Source organism: Caloenas nicobarica, chromosome 3, assembly GCF_036013445.1.
Source record: "Caloenas nicobarica isolate bCalNic1 chromosome 3, bCalNic1.hap1, whole genome shotgun sequence".
Classification (NCBI taxonomy): Eukaryota; Metazoa; Chordata; class Aves; order Columbiformes; family Columbidae; genus Caloenas; species Caloenas nicobarica.
The window spans coordinates 109847068-109863997 of NC_088247.1; the positions used below are offsets into that span (position 1 = coordinate 109847068).

At 51.7% G+C, this 16930-nt stretch overlaps 1 protein-coding gene across 10 annotated transcripts in view; it reads right to left on the reverse strand.

The window, feature by feature from the left end:
- LOC135987780 (cullin-9-like) overlaps window positions 1–16930 on the reverse strand; it is a 36705-nt gene that overhangs the window by 13729 nt on the left and 6046 nt on the right. For 5 of the 10 annotated variants that reach the window (XM_065632936.1, XM_065632937.1, XM_065632932.1 and 2 more), the window contains exons 6-23: window positions 9188–9326; window positions 6580–6770; window positions 5712–6096; window positions 5289–5490; window positions 4772–4979; window positions 4475–4668; window positions 4114–4331; window positions 3746–3980; window positions 3247–3352; window positions 2692–2922; window positions 2438–2528; window positions 2178–2349; window positions 1860–1965; window positions 1374–1469; window positions 1116–1291; window positions 765–910; window positions 509–685; window positions 136–251 (exon numbers count right to left, since the gene is read on the reverse strand). In XM_065632936.1, the coding sequence (XP_065489008.1) occupies window positions 136–251; window positions 509–685; window positions 765–910; window positions 1116–1291; window positions 1374–1469; window positions 1860–1965; window positions 2178–2349; window positions 2438–2528; window positions 2692–2922; window positions 3247–3352; window positions 3746–3980; window positions 4114–4331; window positions 4475–4668; window positions 4772–4979; window positions 5289–5490; window positions 5712–6096; window positions 6580–6770; window positions 9188–9326 (3189 nt within the window). The remainder of the gene's footprint in view (window positions 1–135; window positions 252–508; window positions 686–764; window positions 911–1115; window positions 1292–1373; window positions 1470–1859; window positions 1966–2177; window positions 2350–2437; window positions 2529–2691; window positions 2923–3246; window positions 3353–3745; window positions 3981–4113; window positions 4332–4474; window positions 4669–4771; window positions 4980–5288; window positions 5491–5711; window positions 6097–6579; window positions 6771–9187; window positions 9327–16930) is intronic. The other 5 variants (XM_065632935.1, XM_065632934.1, XM_065632931.1 and 2 more) reach the window with 4 other exon arrangements.

Here is a 16930-nt window from a genome sequence, read left to right on the forward strand (position 1 = left end):
CTGCAGAGGCCAGGTACAGCCCCGCACCCTCCCCACGCTCCCAGGGCACCACCAGGCCCTGCTCCGCACAACACCTGCCCGGCACACAGTCCCACGTGCCCTTTCTGGCCTCACAACTGGCTGTCCAAGCTCTACCTGCTGCTGCACCACGCCACGCCAGCACTGTGAAATGCCCCACAGGCTGCTCGACCCCTCCACCGCCGCCTTCGCAGCCCTGGCTGGCACCTCCTTGTTCTTCCTCTCCTGCCCGCCTGCCAAGAGACAGCCCTGGGCTCAGTGTGGCTCTGTGCACAGGCTCCACATAGCAACCACAGCAGCCTCCCCCTCTCCCCAAGGGGCAGAGGAGATGCCGGGGAGGCATGGCTGCTGTGGGGGCACAGCCACCATTCTTCCCCAGCTCAGGAGCCACAGGGCCCTCCCCAGAGCTCCCAGGCAGATCCCCACAGCCACAGCCTGGCACTCGGGACCACTATCCCCCAGCTCCATGGGAGGGCAGCGCCTCACTCACCAGCTGCTCTCGCCTCCTCTGGCTCTGTGCTGCTGGGGTCCACGTGCACCAGGAGCTGGGTCAGGCGCCGCACGCGGGAACCAAAGACAGCACTGCGGCTGGTGGCGCGGCGGGGCAGCTCCACACTCTCCAGGTACTCCCTCAGCAGCCAGGCCAGGGCACTGATGCCATCGGGGTCTGCGAGGCCAACCAGACTCAGAGCGGGGTGCCTCAGCCTGGGGCACAGTGTGGATGGGCCCGGGAGAGCACAGGGTACCTGGGCTGGTGATGCTCTGCACCAAGGGGCTCACCAGGGCCTCCCAGCACGTCCTGCCCAAGGCCTGGGCTGCCTCATCGTCAGGCAGGAAGCGGTCGGCAAAGCCCTGCTCGTGCCGCAGAGCCTGGTTCAGCCTGCAACAGCAGCTGGGCAGCACACAGTGGGGGACTGCAAGGTGGCCCTGGCCCTCTGGGACTGCTGGTGGCCAGGAGAAGCCAGAGCCCCTCCCTGTCCAGCTGGGACACTCAGCTGCTCCTCTCCTGGCCCTGCAGTCCCCTTGTGTGCTGCTAGCACCATCCCCCCAGGCCCTGGGACGCCAGGGACATGATGACGTAGTAGGAGACAACTCACCTGCCAAAGAGCTGCAGTAGTCGTCCCCGGTCCTGGCAGATCTCCTGGCACCAGGCATGAGCCTGAACAGTGTAGGAGAGGAACGTTCGCCAGCACAGCTGCTCCCTGAAGACGGGCCAGAACGTGGGCTTGGGACCCAGCACCTCGATGCCACGCACACGTGTGTCAATGCCGCCCTACGGGAAAGTGTGACCCTTAGCTCCTCCAGCCTGTCCCCGACACCCCACGCTGCCAGTTCCTGGCCTCCTGCTCCCCTACCTGCTGGCATCGCTTCACCCGGATCTGGATGACGGGCCAGAAGCGGGTCATGTTCTCCAGCAGGACCACTCTGCTGTCTGAAGGCAGGATGGTCACCTGCATGCAGACAGCGAGCTCTCAGCACGCCAGCCAGCGAGCACCAGCCACCCTGCGTGCTCCCCAGCCACCCCACATTACAGCCATGAGGTGTACCCCCAGCAGCCCTGATGCAGTCAAAGGGCACCCCCGGCAGGGCCCCATTTGTGGCTCACAGCCCCAGCACACCAGCCTGCTGCAGGCTGGGCTGCAGGGCTGCCCCTGCCCAGGTCTCCAGCTCCCATTGCCTACAGCCAGGAGGAGGCTCCCACAGCAGCTCCTGCTGGCCCCACCTCCCTATGGGCACCTCCAGGGCCCCATGGCCAGGACAACACCTTCATGGGGCACAGCAAGGACCAGCCCACTGCTCCCGTGGGGCCCCATGGCCAGAGCAGCCTGTGCTAAACTCACCGCGTTGAGCTCGGTTCTGATGGTGGTTGGGCTGTCGCCCCCCAGCACCACGACACGGGCCGGCATGTAGCTGGAGTCCTCGCTGGCCACCAGCATGCTCATCTCCCTGCAGCGCAGCAAACACACTGCTGCCAAGCTGTCCACACCTCCCTGCCCTGGCCCCTGCCAGCCCCACACACCGCTGCCCACATCCAGTAGCCCCCAGGATGGGGACCACTGGGGCAGGGCTCACACAGAGCCTCCAAAGCCCTCTCCTCCTCGTACAGCTGCTGGCCCTCCTGGCCCCAAGGCCTCCCAGCCCTCCCGGCCCAGCCCCACCTGACCAGCACCCCACACTGCATGTGGACAGTGATGAAGTGGGAGCCGGTGCTGCCGTTTGACTCCCAGTAGGTCTTGGGGTTCCTGTCTGTCAGCTTGCTGGCCCGGTGGGGGTTGGAGGAGACCTGCACCTTCTCCCAACACTTGTCCTCCTTCACCTCCACGCTGGAGCCTGTGGAGAGAGCACATGGAGCCTCCAGCCGCCCGGCCAGCACATACCAGGCACAGGGCTCCAGATCCCACTCCCTGCAGTCAGTCACCTCGGCACAGGTTGCGCAGAAAGACGTCAAAGAAGGGGATGCTGATGGGCTGCTGGCTCCGGCGGTGCTCCTCTATCTGCCCCAGCACCAGCTATGGGATGGGTGAGGCTCTTACCAGGGGCCCTGGGTCCTCCTCCCCTCGCCCACCGCAGGGCTGTGGCAGGCAGGGAGCAGGCGGCTGCCTCTCAGTGCCAGGGACGGCTGGATGCCGCAAGACTCAGAGGCCCAGTGCAGCCAGGCCTTCCCAGGCCCACCTGGATGCAGCCAGCCAAGATGCTGGTTGTCAGCTTCCTGCAGAGGCTGCTGTACTTCTCGCAGTCGGTCACCAGGTCGAGCAGGGCTGGTGCCTGTGACGGGGCTGTGTGGTGCTTGTCCAGGGCTTTGGCCAGAGCCTCACGAGAGCCCGCACGGCACATCACCACGGCGCAGTCCTTGCTGGCACTGGCCAGGCGGTGCAAGAAGCCCACAACCTCCTGCACCACCTGCTGAGTGGCAGCCATGAGTGGCCAGGCTGGCACCAGGAGCCCTCCGGCCCCAGCAGCAGGTGCTGCAGGGCTCCATCCCCCCCACCCCAACACTGCAGCGGGGCCCGCCAGAGCCCAGCCGAGTATGGCACTGGGCACACTGGTCACAAGGACGTGGCCGTGGCCATGGCCAGGATGGCCACTGCCCACCTCTCCCAGTGCGTTGGCCATGACACACTGCGCTGCGGCAGGCAGGGACCTGCTTCACCGACACCGGGCCCAGTCGACACACAGCACAGCCACCAAAGCTGCCCCTGCCTGCCGGGAGTCCCGCAGCCTCCCTACCTCCCCATCGCTGCTGTGCGCACTCAGGGAGAACAAACAGGGCTCCACACACTCGTGCCAAGGCAGCACATCCTCCTGGTAACCCTCCAGGAACTTGTTCAGGATCCTGAGTGACAGAGGGAGCCAACTCAAGCTGGGGCACAGACAGCAGTGCCAGGGGCAGCCCTGCTCCCTACCCCACTGACAAAGCCAGCACTCCACAGGGACTGGGAGCCAAGGCTCCCCAGGCACCTCGGACACCACACCAGCACCCAGGCATCTGCTGCACTGCCCCAGCATGTCCCAAACAGCATCCAGACATGTGGTGCTCTGTCATCACATGGCCCTGTGCCCCAGGACACCCCAACCAGCACCTGCGGATGCGCTGAGGTGCACCTACCCCAGCCCCCACTGAAGAGGAACAGCTCCACCAGCACCAACAAACATGCTGTGTCCCCCAAACATCACCACCAGCACTCGCTGCAGAGGCCCCAGACCCTCCAGATTCCCCAGGACCCACCTGAGGATGCTCAAGCTCATGGCCTTCTCTGTCCCCAGCAGCTTCAAGCTGCGCAGCAGCAACCTGAAGCACCCGTGGTCCTGCAGCAGCTGGGCTGCCTCACCAGAGGGGACGGGGCCTTCGGCACAGAGTTGCCGCTCCAGGACCACCACCACCTCCTTGGACAAGGTGCTGTTGTCCCCCAGGCTGCCCAGCAGTGTCTGCACGTCCCCCAGGCCCAGTGGCACCTCTCTGCCTGCGAGGACAGGGACATACAGGCCTGGCCCAGGCACTCACAGGAGCCATGCCATAGGGTGCTCTGCCCCACAGGCGAGGCAAGCCGTGCCCGCTGTGTCCTGGGGCACAGCAGGGCTGTGGGGGCATGGTACCTGCCATCTCCAGGCGCAGAGGCAGCCGGTGCTCTGCCAAGCGGTTGATGGCACTGAGGGCCAGCATAGCCTGAGGGCAGCCGGTGCTCTGCCTGTCCCACCAGCAGCTCTGCAGCACCGTGTGGAGGTCACAGCTCAACAGCTGCTCTGCCAGGCCCCGGTGGCCATCGATCAGCATGTTCACCACCAGCAACCCATTCTGCACGCCTGAGGAGCCCCTGCAGGGACAGAGCCATGCAGGTGCCTTCCTCTCCCCAGCACGGAGCCTCCCCTGCACCCACAAGCCACCTGCCTGCCTTGCCCGACTCCCAGCACAGAGGGTCCCCCCCACCCCCAGCCACTGTCCTTGCTCTGTCCCTACCCTGGCACTCTCTGCATGGTGCTCACGGCAGCAGGGATGGCACTCAGCAGGCTTGCCGAGCCCTCGCTGGAAGCAGAGCCAATGCTGGCAAAGATCTCTCGCATCATCTGCGCATCAGCCTGGTTCAGGGGCAAGATCTTCCCACTGGCACCTCCTGGCTCGCCGGCCACAGCTCCCACCAGCACCTTCAGGGCCTGCAAGGCCCAAGCAACCAGGAGGGCAGTGGGCATCTCCGCCACACCTGGGCAAGCCACTGCCCTGCCTGCCCGCCTCCAGCATACCCTCTGCCACACTCACCACCAGGCCGGCCTGCTGCACCAGGGCGGAGGAGGCGTGCTGCTGCATGCTGGCCAGCACGGCACACACACCGCCCTCTGTGGCAAATGCCACACGCCAGTCGTATTTCACCATCAGCATGGCCAGCAGCCGCAGCGTCACCACCACCAGGGCCTTCTCTGCCACCTCAGTGCTCAGCAGCTCCACCACCACCTTCACCAGCTTCTCCCTGCACAGGAAAGGACACCTCAGGAGCAGCTGCCTGGCACTGCTGCTGGCACAACAGCACCCCGGGCTCTGCCAGCCACCTTCTCCCTGCCCACATGGCTCTACCGCAGCTGGGTCAGCCCCAGGAATCAGACTGCCTGGGACAAAAGGATGCAAGATCCACCTCTCTTCTTGCCGAGCACACAGGGACATACCGGCCTTCACACTCCCACTGCCACCTCCCGCACTCCCACCTCCAGCACTGGCCCCCATCCTGCCAACACAGCCCTCCCCAGCCAGAAGGACGGGTGTGCAGCACACCATGGCTCACCCAACACTCCTGGTCCCCAGCCCAGCCTGGACTTTGCCGACTCGCGGCTCGGGCTCAGGCTCCTCCTCCAGGATCTTCATGATGTGCTTGAGCCCGGCTAAGCACAGCCCCAGCTCTGAGCTGCTGCTCTGGATCACGTCCACCACGGCTGCCATCTTGGCCAGTGAGCCCCTCTCGCTCGCCTCATCGGAGCTGCCCAGCACTGGCGGGAGGGAGGCAGAGACATGGACGTCAGGGCAGCAGTGACGCCCCAGTAGCTCCCATAGCACTGAGCACCCACAGACCCAGCACCCACAGGCTCCCCCCTCCCCAGGCAACCTCCAGGTGCCGTACCTCCCATGCCCTGCCCAGAGCCTTCCTCCGCCAGGGCAATGAGCCACCTCCAGCTCCATGTGGGTGCCCCAGCACATCGCAGGCCATTACCTCTGATCTGCTCCTCTGGCACCTCTGGGAAGAACAGCCCTTCCCTCTCAAGGAGCTCGCTGAACAGCTGGGAATCCGACTTTGCCACCGCAGTGAGCGCTTGGGGTGGCACTGTGGATGTGGAAAGCTCTTCCTTTGCTGCCTTGGCCACTGTGGTTTCAGGGCCATTGCTCCTGCAGCCAGCACCCTCCAAGGACACTGCAGTGCTCACCCTGCCTTCCTGCTCAGCTCTCCTACCAAGGAAGTATTTGGCGTAGATGTGGGATCCACGCAGGTTACGCTGGGTGCTGCCCTGGCACCGCTTCTCCAAGACCTGCAGCACCTTCTGGGCCAGCTCCGCAGGTACCGATAGCTGGATCAGGGCTTCTTCATCCACCTTTGACAGCTGGACAGACGAGGTCAAGTTCACCCTCATGCACTCACCACCCCATGCCCCTCGTGACAACCAGTGCCAGAACAGACAGAAAGGCTGCACCACCAGGGGCCTCCAGGACCACTCTCCAGTGCCACCCTCCCCTGGCTGTCCCCAACCCAACCACCACCAGCCCAGACCTCCCACCTGCACTCACCACCCAACCGCAAACAGCAGAATCACCCCATAGGCTTGCCTCGCCTACCCAAACCTCCCTGGACACTGTCCTCTTCCAGGGTCACGGGAGGCGGCATTTTCTCTCATCTCTCCTCACCCCTTTGCTGTGCCCAGCTTCCCACACATCCACCATCCCCCACTTATCCATTTCAGTCCCATTTCTGCCCCATTCAGGCTGTCCCTGCACTGCTCATGCTTGTTGTCTCCTCCTCTGGGATCAGTTGTTTCCCTCATGTTCTCCCTCCCTCCCGTTTGCCCACCGCAGGCTCTGCCCCACACCTGCTCCTCCTGGTCCTGCTGGATGAGACAGGTGATCTCCTTCTGCCCTTGTGCTTCCAGCTTCTTCACGAAGAAGAGCAGCTCCCACCACTCGGCACGGCTCAGGGCCTCTGAAGCCTTGGACGGCTGCTCCCCCAGGTATGGCAGGGAGTACAGCCCCTCAAAGGGCTTGCAGAAAAACGGCTGTGCAACTGCAGGAAAGCAGAGCAAGGAAGGGCACTGTCAGCTCTGCCAACTTCCCCATCCTCTGCTGGACACCCCGTGCTCCTCAGGGAAAGGGTTCATGCAGAACATCTGGGCAGAAGAGATCCCCATTGTCCCAGAGCCTGCTGTGGTAAAGGGAGGTGACAGGAAGGCAGTGAGAGAGTGGGAACGAGCTGGGAGGAGACCCTAGAAGCTGTAGAGATGGGGATGAACATCTTCACTTGAACCTCTTTGGGCTGTAGAACGTTAAAAGCACAAGCTCAAAACGGGCACCTCTAGTTCACTGGTCCCCCAGCCTGTTCCCACAGTGCCTGGAGCAGCCAGGGCAACACACTGGGACACCCACCACCTGCAGAATCCGCATCGCCAGCACGCAGCTGCAGAAGGGGAAACAGAGCTGGCCCAAGACAGAATCATAGGATAGGCTGGAAGAGATGTTCAAAGCTCATCAAGTCAAATCCCTCTGCAATCAGCAGGGACACAGATCAGGTTGCTCAGAGTCCCATTCAGCCTGGCCTTGAATGTCTCCAGGGATGGAGCATCTACCACCTCTCTGGGCAGCCTGTGTCGGGGTTTCATCACCCTTGCTAAAAAAAAATTTATTTCTCATGTCTAACCTGAATCTCCCCTCCATTAGTTTAAAACCTTGTCCTTTCGCAACAGGCCCTGCTAAAAAGTCTGTCTCCATCTTTCTATAGGTCCATTTTCAGTACTCAAAGGCTACAATAAGGTCTCTCCTGAGCCTTCTCTTCTCCAGGCTGAACAACCCCAACTCTCTCAGCCCGTCCTCACAGGAGAGGTGTTCCATTCATCTGATCATTTTTGTGGCCTCCTCTGGACCCTCTACAACAGGTCCATGTCTGTCCTGTACTGAGGCCTCCAGAGCTGGACACAGGACTCCAGGTGGGGTCTCACCAGAGCAGACCAGAAGGGCAGAATCATGTCCCTCGACCTGCTGGCCACGCTCCTTTTGATGCGGCCCAAGATGCGATTTCACTTCTGGGCTGGAAGTGCTAGCTCACGTCCAAGACGCTAGACGAGTCAATAGATTGGAAATTAATTCTGCCATGAGTGTCTCTCTTTTCCAAATGCCTCTTGCTTGCTAATAGGGTAAGTACTTACAGGCAAAAGCAAAACAAGACTGCACAGTTATCACACTCATTTTAGGTAATGCATCCAAAATGAAGAGAGGGAAATAAAATCCATCATGTAGGTTAGATATTCCCTAGGTAATTTAGAAATAAGAGCTGAACAAACACTTGCTGATATCTGCCAAGCAACAACTTGCAGTTCTCTCTGCCAGTGCAAGGTGGGCGACATTCACCACCTCAAGACTCAACAGAAAAGGGCCAAACTCACTCCAAAATGCTCAAGCGTGCCAAGAGCAACTACATACACGTCTGATTACCAACAGTCAGTCAGTGTGAGCTAATTTATCCAGCTGACAAGATACATAGCAGAAAGCATCTACTCTTTCAACTCAGTTTCTATGTGGGATATCATGACTGGAAAGAGTTTTACACAGAAGTGAAACAGAGCCCATGCTTCTACCAAAATCAGAGAGAAAGAAAAAAGGCAAAGTCTAACCAATTTGTTTTAACTTAGCCACTTCAAACTGATGTGCAGTTAAGTCTTTAGTTACAAGAGACAGAAGCCATTAAAGAAGCCATCTTTTCGACTCGCAATAAGAATATTTTGAAGTGGCTAATTAGCTGCTGATCTCTTGCACATTCTGTCTCTTGCAACAGTTAAGTCCAAATTACACAAAACATGTCCTACAAGATCACAGGCATGATAAAAGACAGCTTTCCATGGCCAGATTCACATCAGATGCTGAACTAGAAGGAGGTATCTGAAGTCTGGGTTTTCCCTTTTATCTTCTCCCAGTACAAGGACAATGTCAATGGATTCTAGGAGGTTCTGCAGATCTCTTATGAAAAGAGTGCATTTACTGCTCACCTTGCCCAAAACTGAGTGGTATGAAGTTAAACAAATCGTTGGCACGTTAATGCTTTTAAAAATCTACATGATTTATTTAAGGGGATCTGAGAGTGCCTAAAGCACCTTCATCTCAGAGAGATCCTACATTCTTATTTTGGTTTGTTCAGTTAATTCAAACACACATTTTTGACAGTTGCAGTTTAAATCAAATGTTATGCTTTTTATATCCTGACTTTTATTATATCATGACAGAAGTCTAGGATTCAAAAATACTCCATGCAACCACAAACCATTTAATTACTTAACCAGCTCTACATGGTCATACAAACCAAAAGCTCATAGTACTTTCTAAATCCAACCTGATAGTTACTATATGTTTAGCCATATAAAGTTTACCACTTGAAAATACACCACTGCAGAATCAGAGATAACACAGATACAAACATGCAGCACATAGTCTCACCTGTATCTAGATTAGAGCTCTCTATCAGACTACATTCTTTTTCCTGAGCAGCAGGATCTTCCCACTGGTCTCCAAAGCAAATGATCTCCAACATGTGCCGATGCACCCAGTAGGTCCGACCTGTTGACTGCCATAAAACCTGTGGGTGAAACAGATCTAGATGATCAGATTTGCTCGCTCATTCAATCCTCATGATACTTTTGTCCTCCCATTTACCAAATGCAAGGAGATAGCAAGTACTGTTCAAGAAGACCACCTAATTCATATACAGATTTCAACACACACATTGTCTAATTTTCAAGCATACCACGTTTATTAACTTGCTCCCCTGGTTACACGTGGATCTTCGTTTAAAAAAAACCACCAACTTTGCCTGCAACCACTACAGATCTCATCTAGCACAGCAGCAGCTACAGAAGTGCATCTAGTTAAGCATGCCCATTCGAAAGTGCCCAGCAGTAGGTGCCTTGGGAAAAGCACGCGAAGGAAGAATTTAAACAACACTGCCTCAAGGTAGATGAGCTGTATATAAAGGGTCTTGAGGCACAAACCACCTGCTGAATGCAAATGTAAAGAAAACTGTTTTTCCTACTCTGATTTTACCTTGTATTGGTTATACTTTTACACCTTGGTCATTCGCCAACCCTCTCAGACAGGTTTGGGGCTCTTGACAAGCACGTCTCAAAGAAGGCAATTGTGTTCTGCACTTTGTCCAAGTCACTCTCAAAATCAGACGGATTTTTTTTAATAGCTTCCCATACTGTAGTTTTACATTTAACCTTCTGAGCAGAAGGAGGACACAACAAAACAGCAAATACAACATCTCAAAGAAAACCACACAGCAGAAAAACATCTGGGTTACGTGATTCACTGAGCTCTTTTGGAGTTACACCAATGCTACTATGACTCCATTGTGCTGGAGAGCTAAACAAATAAGATGCTGACAGGCTTTAAGAAAGTACTATAAGGAAGGAGATTGAACTAAATCCTACAAACACTAATTAGTCTTCAATGAGTCCCTGACCAAGTTATGTACCAAATATCATATCAAAGGAATCACGGAAAGATATGACTGAAGGACCAGATACAACAGTGAAATTTTTTCTTGAAGAGGCAAAGAAAGCAACAGAAAACAGAGCAACAAAGGAAAGGTAAGAGGAGGTAGGAGACAGACTAATGATGGACTGGCCTAAATCAAAAATGCACATGAATTTGTATTTTACACACAGAAGACTGACAGCAAGCCTCAGGCAGGGCAAGCTGCAAAAGCAGAACTAATCAAAGAGCAAGGGATCGGATTTTAATAAAGACCAGGAAGAAGCAGCTCTTGTAACTTGAACTCACCAGTCACCAGCAGATAAACTGTCAATATAAAACAAGTGTGATATACAAGATGAGAAAGAGGAACAGAGATAATCAAGTTTCCCTTCAAAGAGAGACTGATGGCAAAAGCACCAATGATCAAGAGATGTCATTACAAAGATGTGTTTGAGATGTCAGATTTCTGGTATCTCCCTGTGGATAAAAATCTCATTGAATGGTTTGACTCACAAGTTTCTCACATAACTCTCGGGGACTGCTACAGACACATACAAGGATATGAACATAAAGAGCAGGGTAACAATTAACACCCACAAAGACTGCATATACATTCTCAACTTCCTAGACAGGCTGGAGGGCAAGGAACACTAACGGTGGCAGAAATTAGGTACTTCCAAATATAACAGCCAAACTTTTCACTGAATATTTATTACCATGTAGATCTGGTTTTGCCAGTAGTGTGAGCCTTACAGAAGACCGTTTTTGAAAATATGCCTGGATGGAGCAATTGCAAGTTCATTCAACCTCGTTAAATAGAAAAATAGGGACCAACTGGACAAAGGGAATGGAAGTTAACAGTACACTTCAGCTCAACAGTGAATTAAAAAACCTTCTGAAATTTATATCACAGGCAACAGGAGAAAAAAGTGAAAGGATCTTGGTGCTCTTTCCAAGTGCCTAGTTACATTCAGAATAAAAGCAAGTACAGGCTTATAAGAAATAGAAAACAGAATTTTAGAAAAACACAGATCTTAGAAATCAAGGAGCATAAAGAGAGAATCAGCAGGAAATGTATTTCCTTTGCAATTTATTCTTACAGACTGGGTTACAAAAGACAAAAGGTTTATAACACTTAAAAATAAGATGCAGTTATTCAATTGAGGGGACCTGCAATGAAAAATCACCTACGCATGGTCCAAAACTAGAAGATTACTTTACTTCAATGTTGAGTAAATACAAAAGAAACAAAGCAAACTGATAACAGGTAGAGAGATACAAATGCAGAAGTTGCCACAACTGAGAGGGAAGCAAAATTCTGTTCGGAGGAGAGAGATGAAAGACATGCCAAGTAATCGCCAAAAGCACAGCTGGTAAGTGGAAAGGATTCAGATTGTTCAGTGGTACTTCCATGTGACTGATGAACACTAAAACCAGTGCTTCTAATTTGAGAAAAAAAAATAAAATAAAATAAGTCATCACTACAGCTTCACTCCTTTGACTTCAGTAGCATGCAAACCATTAAACCATATTTTAGTGGAAGGAACAACTAAAGGTGTTCAAGATAAACAACAAATTTGAATTAATAGGAAAACCCACTTGAAGTTTCATTTCTGATAGACCAATGCATTAGCTTTCTTTGCCAAAATAACTGATTTTCTAGATTAAAAAAATCAACCCATTTCAATTGTCAACTTGAGTAAAGCACTGGGTATCAAATGGTAAATTATTAAACCAGAGAAGAACATGATTAAGTAGAGGAACTGTGGGCAAGAAATCTACTTAAAAGAACCCAAGAACTTAGTATGAAGGCAAAAGAACAGGACTAGAAGAAGGTGCAAATAAGATGGGCAAGACATATTTGCAGAGCACATGCTGCCCTAATAGTTACACTCTCACAATACCAGCACATACCAGTAACATCCACCACCAAACAAGCAGATAAGGCTGGAAGGATCCTTCCTGCACGTGCACATTTCAGAGCATTTTAAAGCTGCTGGTTTAAATTCCATCTGCAAGAAGTGCTCCAAAACTAGAAGGTAGTTAAGGAGCATGGACCAGCCTAAGTTAAAGTTACCCAAAGGTGACTGGAGAAATTAATCCTAAAACCAGTTCTCACTGAATAAACAGAATAGTATCAGAAGGAAGAAGCAGTCTGCAACTGGCTGAGGAAAAAAAAACCAACATTCACACAAATTCCCTGTGTTCAAGACAGACAGTAAGAGAAAACAAATAAGTGAGTGTTCTTAACTGGCTAATTTTTATTTGTCTGTGAATGAAAACAATGGTATTACACAAAGTAAAATGGGCCGTAGTCCAAGAAGGCTAGAGAATCTTGTGCTTAACAAAAGCTGAAAGCAGATTTAAAGGAGGTGGTCTTCAAATATGCGGAAAGCAATGTCAAATTCTCTACCTCTTCTCTGGAACGGCTGGTAATGAACTTTAAGTTACAGCAAGAGAGATTTGGAAGTATTATCAAGTCATACATTTCTACAGATAACAGAGTGAGGCTTTTCAGCTATTGATTGTTGAATATCAGCAACACAGAGTTTTGCACTAGCATGGCACTTAAGTCTGTTCACAGGCCATTTACATCCACATAAATCAGCTTGAAGTAGGGAAGCCTTTGAGCACAGGCTGAAGTAGCACCAGAAGTACAGCTCCAACCAACTGAATTGGCCTCAGATTCCCTATTTATCATCTGCAAAACTAAAGTATGCACTTTTGCAAATTACTTCGAGGAAAGAAAACAATACGAAACCCACAATTGCACACACTAACATGTGTGCAGTGGTTACAGTTTCTCATTCGAGTGGTTATTATCTCAATTTAATACAGATTTCACTAACTGAATTATAGCCCTGTTTGTAGCCAACGCAACGCTGGACTGAGCAGAGGACAAAGGCAAAGACAGCCCTCTATCTAAGGATAGCAGCTAGCTAAAGCTTGATTTTTTAGAGAACATAAATCGTGCCTGTAGCTGCAATGTTTGGGAAGTTCAAGAGCATGGCCAAAGTGCAGGTTTAGCAGACAGCCTGTAGAAATGCCCATATACACTAGTGATGCACAAAGCCCACCAGTTCCCCACTGCATAGTCAAAACCAAAATCTCAGCTCTCACTGAACACATCCAGCCTTCAGGACTGAGCAGAAAGTATCAAGAAAAAAGTCTAAGCAAGAACAAACACTTCTCCGTGCCCACAAAAAGGCTGGAGCAACACTCAAATGGTCTCCCACCCCCAGGCCTGAGGCAAAGCCCTGCTGCTCAGCCCTGCTGCTCCAGCACTGACCCATACACTAGCAGGATGTTCTGGGAGGTGGTCCCAGATGCTCTTTTGCTTTCCATGGGCTTCGGTGCTACTGTGTTTTGAGCGTAAGCTGCTATCAGGGGCAGGGTGAGGTTTCTGCAGGAGCTGCAGTCTGGAATTCACAACGGCTGCTCAATGGAATTGTTACTCAGAAAACGAGCTGCACATTGGTGTTGCCACGTGGTGAGAGACTGCGCTGTGTATCCCTCACTTCGTATATTCTTTCATTATTGTTATAGTTTATTTGTTTTTCTTTTTGCTGTCCTATTAAATTGTTCTAATCCCAGCCCACAAATTTTGCCTTTTGTCTCCTGATTCTTCTCCCCATCCCACCAGGGGCAGGGGAGGGGTGAGCATGTCACATGTAGTTCTAGTTGCTGGCTATGGGGGGCTGGGGCTAAACCATGACAGTCCTTTTTTGCACCCAATGCGGGGCAACGATGGGCTGGGATAATGACAGATCTCACCAGAGCACATTAAAATATGCATCTACTAAACTAATTAAGTAATCGCTGGTCACGATGTTGCTTTGTTTGTTCACATAGCAGTGTTATGTGAATTCTTACATGCGCTATGTATTCCCTGCAGTGCTGTTTAGCACCTCTGGGAGAAGGAATAGGGTTATCATATTACTGTCCTGTGTAATATAGACTTATGATATACTAACATCTCTTGCTACGCAACTAGGCTGGTATTTGTATGTGGCATTGTTGTCATTTCCCTACCTCGTGTGCCATCTCTTGAAACAGATCAGTAATCACACTAAATCCATGGGTGCAGTCTCATTTAACAGCCCCATATGGCCAGTGCATAAATCTAGTGAAAAGCAGAGACTAACCGCAGACTGTCGTGGCCTGAAGAAAGTTACAGTTCCAGACATGTTAAAACTGCAATTTGGACTGGAGTCCATGGCAGCTCAGTGGTATGCCACAACTGACAGTGCTAATGCATTTTTCTCTATTCCTTTGGCAGCAGAGTATAGGCCACAGTTTGCTTTCACCTGGAAGGGCGTCCAGTACACCTGGAAAAAACTGCCCCAGAGGTGGAAACACAGCCACACCATCTGCGATAGACTGATCCAAATGATGCTGGAGCAAGGTAAAGCTCCAGAACACCTACAATACATGGATGACATCATCATACGGGGCAACACAGTAGAAGTTTTCAAGAAAGGTGAGAGAATAATCCAAATTCTTTTGAAAGCCAGTTTTGCCATAAAACGAAGCAAGGTCAAGGGACCTGCACAAAAGATCCAGTTTTTAGGAATACAATGGCAAGATGGACATCATCAGAACACAATGGATGTGATCAACAAAACAGCAGCCATGTCTCCACCAACTAATAAAAGGAGACACAAACTTTGTTGGGCATTTTAGGTTTTTGGGTAATGCATATTTAGACTACAGTCAGATTGTGAGCCTTCTACATCAAGTGACTTAAAAAAAGAACAATTTTGAGTGGGGCCCTTAACAACTACAAGCCTTTGAACAAATTAAAAGGGCAATAGTTCATGTAGTAGCACTTGGCCCGGTCTGGACAGGACTAGATGTTAAAAACATGTTCTACACCGCAGCCAGAGATAATGGTCCTATCTGAAATCTCTTGCAGAAAGCACCAGGGGAGACTCAAAGTTGCCCCTTAGGTTTTTAGAGTCAGGCATACAGAGGATCCAAGGCCAACTATACTCCAACTGAAAAAAGAGATATTGGCAGCATATGAAGGAGTCTGAGCTGCTTCAGAAGTGGTTGGTACTGAAGCACAGCTCCTCCTGACACCTTGACTACCGGTGCTGGGCTGGATGTTCAAAGGGAAGGTCTCCTCTACACATCATGCAACCAATGCTACATGAAATGAGTGGGTCACATTGATCACACAACGGGCTCCAATGGGGAATCCCAATCACCCAGGGATCTCAGAAGGCATTACAGACTGGCCAGAAGGTAAAGACTTCAGAATGTCACCAGATGAAGACAAGGCGACACATGCTGAAGAGGCCCCACTGTATAATAAGCTACCAGAGAATGAGAAGCGATATGTCCTGTTCGCAGATGGATCCTGTCGTGTTGTGGGAAAGCATCAGAGGTGGACAGCTGCTGTGTGGACTCCAACACAAGTCACAGAAGCCCCTGAGGGACAAGATGAATCAAGTCAATTTGCAGAACTGAAAGCCATCCAGCTGGCTTTAGACATTGGTGAATGAGAAAAGTGGCTGGTGCTTTATCTCTATACTGATTCATGGATGGTGGCAAATGCCCTGTGAGGCTGGTTACAGCAATGGAAGAGGAGCACCTGGCAGTGCAGAGGGACACCCACCTGGGCTGCTGAATTGTAGCGAGATATTGCTGACCGACTAGAGAACCTGCCTGTAAAAATGCACCGTGTAGATGCCCATGTGCCTGTAAGTCAGTCCACTGAAAAACAGCAAAACAACCAGCAGGTGGATCCAGCTACCAAGATTAAAGTGGCTCAGGTAGATTTGGACTAGCAACATAAAGGTGAATTATACCTAACTTGATGTGCTCATGATGCCTCAGGTCATCAAGGAGAAGATGCAACATATAGATGGGCTTGTGATCGAGGGGTGGACTTGACCACGGACACTATTGCACAGGTTATCCGTGAATGTGAAACATGTGCTGCAACTAAACAAGCCAAGTGGTTAAAGCCTGTGTGGTATGGCGGGTGATGGCTGAAGTATAAATATGGGGAGGCCTGGCAGATTGACTATATTACACTCCCACAAACCCACCATGGCAAGTGCTATGTGCTTACAATGGTGGAAGCAACCACCTGATGGCACAGGGAGTCATGGCAATCAGGGAAAAAGGGAAACATTGCACCCACTTTTAAAAGGGTAGAAAGGAAGACCCTGGGAACAACCTGTCAGCTTCACATCTGTGCCTGGGAAGATCATGGAACAGATCCTCCTAGGAGCTGTGCTAAGGCACATGGCGGACACAGAGGTGATTCAAGACCGCCAGCATAGCTTCACCAAGGGAAAGTCCTGCCTGACCAACCTAGTGGCCTTCTACAATGGAGCAACTACATCAATAGACAAGGGAAGAGCCACTGGTATCATCTATCTGGACTTCTGTAAGGCCTTTGACATGGTCCCTCACAATATCCTTCTCTCTCTAATTTAGAGAGATGGATTTGATGGGGGGACTATTGGGTAGAAAAGGAATTAGGTGGATGGTTGCATCCAGAAAGTAGTGGTCAACAGCTCAATGGCCAGATGGAGACCAGTGACAAGTGGTGTCCCTCAGGGGTCTGTACTGAGACCAGTTCTGTTTAATATCTTCATCAGTAACATAGACAGTAGGATCAAGTGTACCCTCAGCAAGTTTGCAGATGACACCAAGCTGAGTGGTGCAGTTGACATGTCTGAGGGACCGCAT